The sequence below is a fragment of the Leopardus geoffroyi genome, chromosome C1 (assembly GCF_018350155.1).
Source record: "Leopardus geoffroyi isolate Oge1 chromosome C1, O.geoffroyi_Oge1_pat1.0, whole genome shotgun sequence".
Classification (NCBI taxonomy): domain Eukaryota; kingdom Metazoa; phylum Chordata; class Mammalia; order Carnivora; family Felidae; genus Leopardus; species Leopardus geoffroyi.
The window spans coordinates 103295681-103301680 of record NC_059328.1 but is presented as its reverse complement, the minus strand read 5'-3'; the positions used below and the strand labels follow the sequence as shown (position 1 = coordinate 103301680).

Genomic DNA, 6000 nt, shown 5'->3' with positions numbered 1-6000 from the left:
TAACAGAATTAGGACATGGGAGAACCTCTGACTAGAGGTAAGGCTATGTTGTTCAAAAGCCCCTCCTGGGTTAGACCTTTGCAGAAACTCCTCTGGACAATTCCACATGTATGCACACACACATGCATACATGCATGTACACACACTCCTTCAAAAGCCTCATATATATATTACCTTGGAATTAGTCACTGTCATCTATCCTGTTATTTGTGTTACTGTTCTTTCCCAATAGCATGAGTAACTGGGTAGAACCTACCCGTATTTTAGTTTGTACGTATTGTTACAGCCCGGTGAAGAAATCCTCTCATTTGCAAACTGGCAGTTAGACCAAACAGAATTTGAGTCAAGGCTTAAAACATTTTACAAGTAATTTAAAAATAATACAAAACGTATTTTCCAAATTTAAAAGTAATTGGGTGGCTCAGTTGGCTAAGCATCCAACTCTCGGTTTTGGCTCAGGTCATGATCTCACAGTTTCCTGCGTTTGAGGCCTGTGTGGGGCTCTGTGCTGACAGAGCAGAGTCTGCTTAGGATTCTCTCTTCTCCCTCTTTCTGCCCCTCCTCCGCTCATGCTGTCTCTGTCTCTAAATAAATAAATAAACTAAAAAAATTGTTTTTAAATGTTTATTTATTTTTGAGAGAGAAAGAGCACAAGCAGGGGAGGAGCAGAGAAAGAGGGAGACACAGAATCTGAAGCAGGCTCCACGCTCTCAGCTGTCAGCACAGGGCCCAAGGCAGGGCTTGAACTCACAAACTATGAGATCATGACCTGAGCTGAAGTTGGACGCTTAACCACTTAACCAACTGAGCCATCCAGGTGCTCCTAAAAAAAAAATTTTTTTTTGAGTAATTGACTTAATTATTTGTAATTGACTGCAAAACACTAAGTAGTAAAGAACTAAAGTAATATTACATTTTAAAATATTAAGTTTTAAAAGTAATTCTTGCATTGTTCTGAAATTGTAAAAGTAAATCAATAAGGGAGAGATTAATATGCAGTTTGTAAAAGTATTCACTGTTTTCCTGAACCTAGGCATCTCTAGTACATTCAAAATTATCCAATTTATGAGTAACTCATTTGTAAATTAAACTGCGTGGTTTGCATCCTTGCCTTTCCACTTACTGGGAAGATGAGGGTGATGATATGCTTGCCTCATGGGGTTGCTGAGAAATTATATGGGTTCATTCCCATCAGGCTTTTTGAAACACACAAGGTGAGTCCTTGAGAAATGATAATTATTGGTCCATGGAGGATGCTTTTGGGGGAGGCCAGCAAGTCAAAACCCAGGGCTGACATTATTGACATCAAACCATCTTAAGCCAAGTTGACTGAGAGAATAAGTAGAAGGTAAACAGATGGATGGCATCAGCCACTGCTTATCTCCAACAACCCCTCACATCTGTCAGAGCAGACTCCTGGGTTGGACAGGCGCTGATTCTGACTCGGTGTGTGAAATCCTACATCCCTTACGCTGGCCTCCTCGCATGATTTTATATTTGAAAAAAATTGTTTTATTGTTTTTAATTTGTTTTTTTAATGTTTATTTTTGACAGACAGAGAGACAAAGCATGAGCAGGGGAGAGGTAGAGAGAGAGAGACAGACAGAATCCAAAGCAGCTCCAGGCTCCAAGCTGTCAGCACAGAGCTGGATGCGCGTGCAGGAGGGGCTAGAACTCACTGGCCCGATCTGTAAGATCATGACCTGACCCAAAGTCAGATTCTTGGCCACCGACTGAGCCACCCAGGCGCCCCTCAAGTTCTATTTTCAAAGTGGATATTTATGTTTTTAATCACATATGTAACTGTGTGAGAGAAACCACTTTTAAAAAGTTTTTCTATTTTATTGAAATTCTGTTTATGTTTGGACTTCTCTGCTAAACTATAAGCTCCTCTAAGGAGGAAACAATCCCTTTCTCATTGAACGCCAGCAGCCAGCTCAGTGCACAGGTATTGTAAGTAAATTTCTACCGCCAGCGGGGAACTAAAGAGCCACTCTGTGAGGTGAGAGTGGGGTGGGAGGGGGAAGGAGGGTGCTGGGGTCTGTTTTAACAGATCTCCTGAAAGGCGTTCTCCACTCAAGCCTTTAGAGCAAGACTTGCTTTGGGGTTGTCGCTAGTTTCCCTTCACCAGGAGGAGTTTGTCACTTTAAGGCAGATACCAGGAAGTTAAAAGTGGATGTGGAAGGGCGGGGAGAGATAGAGACACAGGGCCACTCTGTCTCCAGGGAGGGTAGTTGCGTGTCTGGGCGGCCACAGCTGAAAAATAAAGGTTGTAGGATTTTTTTCTGCCCAAAGCAGGGTTGGCCCACGTTATACTTTCGCTGCAGGAGGGAGTGGGTGCCGCTGAGTGGCTGGGCTTTGGCTGGAAGGAGGTGGAGAGGAATGGCTCCTCCCCATTGGCTGTTGCTGTTTGCACTCAGTTGCTTTATATGTCTTTGATAACAGCTGAAGGGCAGAGTAGCCCCTGCATGACAGCTGAAAGATCTGCCAAGTGCTGCAAAAGACAGTGAGATGGGTTACCGCAGTGGGGCTCTCAGCTCTGGGTCTTGCAAACGCAGGGCTCCCATATCCCTTGCACAGCCATTCCCTACAGCCAAAGGGAAGGCAGAATCTGGCTTCCCCCAAAGCACCTGTTGAGGCAGCATTTATTTGGATGCGGAGACCAAGGTCTCTCTTCCTCGAAATGTGTTAACTGATGTGTGCTTTCTGTCTTTTGTCCTTTTTTTTGTTTTGTTTTGTTTTGTTTTGTTTTGGATAGGTTACATTGATCCAGCCTGGTGAAGACATCTGGAGACCATGACCAAGAAAAGAATTGCTGTGATTGGAGGAGGTGCAAGCGGGCTCTCTTCTATCAAGTGCTGCCTGGAAGAAGGCTTGGAACCAGTCTGTTTTGAAAGGACTCACGACATCGGAGGACTCTGGAGGTTCCAGGTAAGTCTCCTGGTTCTTTAATACTTGTAAACCTCTCTGCCACTAAGGGCCCCACAGGAGTGTTAGTTTGCAACCTCAGGAGCTCCCCAGGTGTAATCTGAAACTTGAGCACACAGAAAGACCCAAAAAAGTGGCAGGCCACTCCAGGTTGGTAGGTGGCAGGTTTAAATAAGCAAGGGACCTTAAATATGAGGCTTGTCCTGGGCAGCAGTAATACACGTAGATCTCTGCACCCACCACATGTTAAAAATTCATATAGAGGCATCAACTGGCTTCCATCAGTACCATGCACATGGTCTCAACACCACATCACTAGGAAGGCAAGCAGAATGCACATTCCAAGAAGTCTCTGAGGGTCCAATTCCTGGGTCAACCTGTGGTCACATCCTCTCGATGACCTCCTCCCAACATGCCACTTCTCCTGACCAGCTTTTACTGGGGGGGGGGGGGGTGTCACACAACCCCCCTCTTCCATAGTGTCCCCTAAGCAGTCAGCAAGGGGTTTCAGTATCACGGAGGTGGTTCATTTGGTGTCTGTCTGCACTGGGGGGCAGATACCATAGCAACAGTGTGGTTACATGCAAAAGAAAACACAGATTAAGATAATGATTCTCAAAACAATTATTTTTTCCACCAAGAGCTGCATGATTCCAACAACTGATTTATTAAGTTCCCTAGCTTGGGGGTGGCTCCTTCAGGGATTCACTTGTGTTCTCATGTGATTTAGTAAAGGCGATACATTAGCAGACTCATCAGGTATGAACACACAGCATACCTGTTCGGATAATGGCACGGGTGCCTCCTTTTGAGACAAAAATAATGCTCGAAGCCATTCTATTTTGGAGGGCAGTTCTTCTCACTAGAGCTATTTCAGTATTCAGTAAGGACAAGTTTTGTTGGTTATCATTTAATATTTCCTGGATGAATTTAGTAAGGGCATCTATATGTGCTATAACATCCACCAAACCAATGGAGGAAACAAAGACAACAGCCACAGCCAAATAATCCATGTCAGTGAAAGACACGGTGTACCTACCTAGTCTTGAGAAGAGAGAAATTGGCAGCTATTGTTACCGTGGTGGTGGGGAGCGGGGCGAGTCTCCCCTGTGCCAAGGGAAAACCCATGGTGCAGTGGTCCCACTACCCAGGTGGGAGCCATAGCCAAAGATTTGTGCCACACAACCACTGAGCCCCTTTGTGTGGCTGCCCAATAAATACCCGGGTGATGTGACCAGTCAGTGCCAAACCAGTCACTTTCCCTTAATATGACAGGATGATTACACAGTTCCCATGATGTCTATCTCATATTCCTGTTACAGCTGGGTTGGTTCTGTTTAGAATGACTTTTCTCTTCCTAATAAAGGGGTGCCCAGGTGTTCGAATGTCCATAAACTCATCCCAGATCTGGCTCAGTGGTGGTATTTCTAGAACCAATCCATTCAGCAGTTTAATAAATGTGTAGTTTAATTGATAGAAAAAGAAGACCCATGCCCAGTGTTATTGATCGTGTGTGCCATGGGCCAGGTTTCCAGATTAGTACTGGTAACATCAGATGAAATCAAGAGTGCTAGTCCTAGCTCATCCTTCTTAATGTACTGTGTTAGGGCCTTTTAGTCCCTTTCCTGGAAGGGCGATACCTACCGTGGCAAGCCTGAGGAGCTAGAGGGGGGCAGCTGCCCACATACCCATCGGTTGGATTGACTTCTTTGTTGGACATAGGAGTGGGCCCACTGTAGAAAGGTATTTCCATCAGGTGCCCATCCTGCAACTGGACACCAAAGGAGCAGCAGAGTCTAAGGTCAAACAGATGTTTAGTAGGAAATTGTATGGGGAGGGGTTTCCCTGCTACAAGAATGCCAAGGCCTCATCTTTAGATGTTAGTGTGGCTACAGTTTTAGGACTTTGACCAAGTCATGTATACCATCCATGTTGGCCAGGGGAGGCGGCACTGTCAGGCGTGAGATGGATTAGGGGTGGGTTATGCCAGAGCAAGACCCCCATCTTCTCCCCCTCTTTTAATGGTACCTGTTCCATTGCAGGTATAGTATGTTTCAACAACAGGTTAAGCTTATAGCAGAACAATGGGATCCCAGAGGAGACTGACTAGTTCCTCCTCACCCAGGAGTGCAAAATAACCACCAATCCCAGCAGAACTTCCCACTGCAAATTCCAGTAGATAATGCCTTTCCCAGGTGTGATGGGATTTGGTGTTTTCAGCAGTGTAACTTGTTGATCCTTGGTATGAGTTGGGGCAACAGGTCTTACTGGTTGATCATGAAAATGTGTTAATGCCTGGAATGGTACCTTAGTCTACTTGGCCAAGGTAGTTTTACCTGTTAGTAATGTCATCTGCTCCTTTAATATTCCATTTTTCCTTTCTACCAACCCTGCTGCTTGGGAGCAGGAAACTCTTTTTACTGTCAAGACTCTTTTTTTAATGTTTATTTATTTTGAGAGGGAGAGAGAATCCCAAGCAGGCTCCATGCTGTCAGCACAGAGCCTGATGTGGAACTTGATCTCACAAACCATGAGCCAAAATCAAGACTCAGATGCTTAACTGACTGAGCCACCCAGGCACTCCTCACTGTCATGACTTTGACCAGTCTTGCACATCATGACCCTTGAAATGGGACCCTCCCCCCCACCATCACATCTACTGATGAGGGTATCCATACATGATATTCAGTTTCTATAATCCCCTAATGGTGGCAGCCTGGTTTGCATAGTGCCAGGGGAAAGCTTGGACTAGGCCAGACGCCAGTGTCCACACAAACTAGGGCATATGTACAACCTTCACACAGAGGGACGGAGATGATATAATCAATTTGCCAGTCCCATACTGGTTGAGAACGCTGGTGGGTGACTCAAGATTCCTTTGGTATTTACCTTTGGCATTGTTTGGAACACACAAAACATGAGTCACTGTAGTTCAAGGGCAATACGGGCTAAGGTATCAGCTTCCTGATTGCCAGGGGATGTCATACTTTATAAGCAGGGATGTAGAAGACAGCCTGTACCACAGCCCCTTGTAGGTAGACCCAAACGTCTTTTTACATTATCCTGATCTCC

At 45.2% G+C, this 6000-nt stretch overlaps 1 protein-coding gene across 2 annotated transcripts in view; it reads left to right on the top strand.

The window, feature by feature from the left end:
- The first annotated feature begins 2164 nt into the window (after window positions 1-2164).
- Window positions 2165-6000, top strand: part of FMO5 (flavin containing dimethylaniline monoxygenase 5) — a 34764-nt gene continuing 30928 nt past the window's right edge. Inside the window, exons 1-2 of one of the 2 annotated variants that reach the window (XM_045478881.1) lie at window positions 2165-2269; window positions 2759-2931. In XM_045478881.1, coding sequence (XP_045334837.1) covers window positions 2797-2931 — 135 coding nt within the window. In that variant the 5' untranslated portion in view covers window positions 2165-2269; window positions 2759-2796. Of the gene's footprint in view, window positions 2270-2372; window positions 2507-2758; window positions 2932-6000 lie in introns of those variants that run through there. The other variant, XM_045478880.1, reaches the window with a different exon arrangement.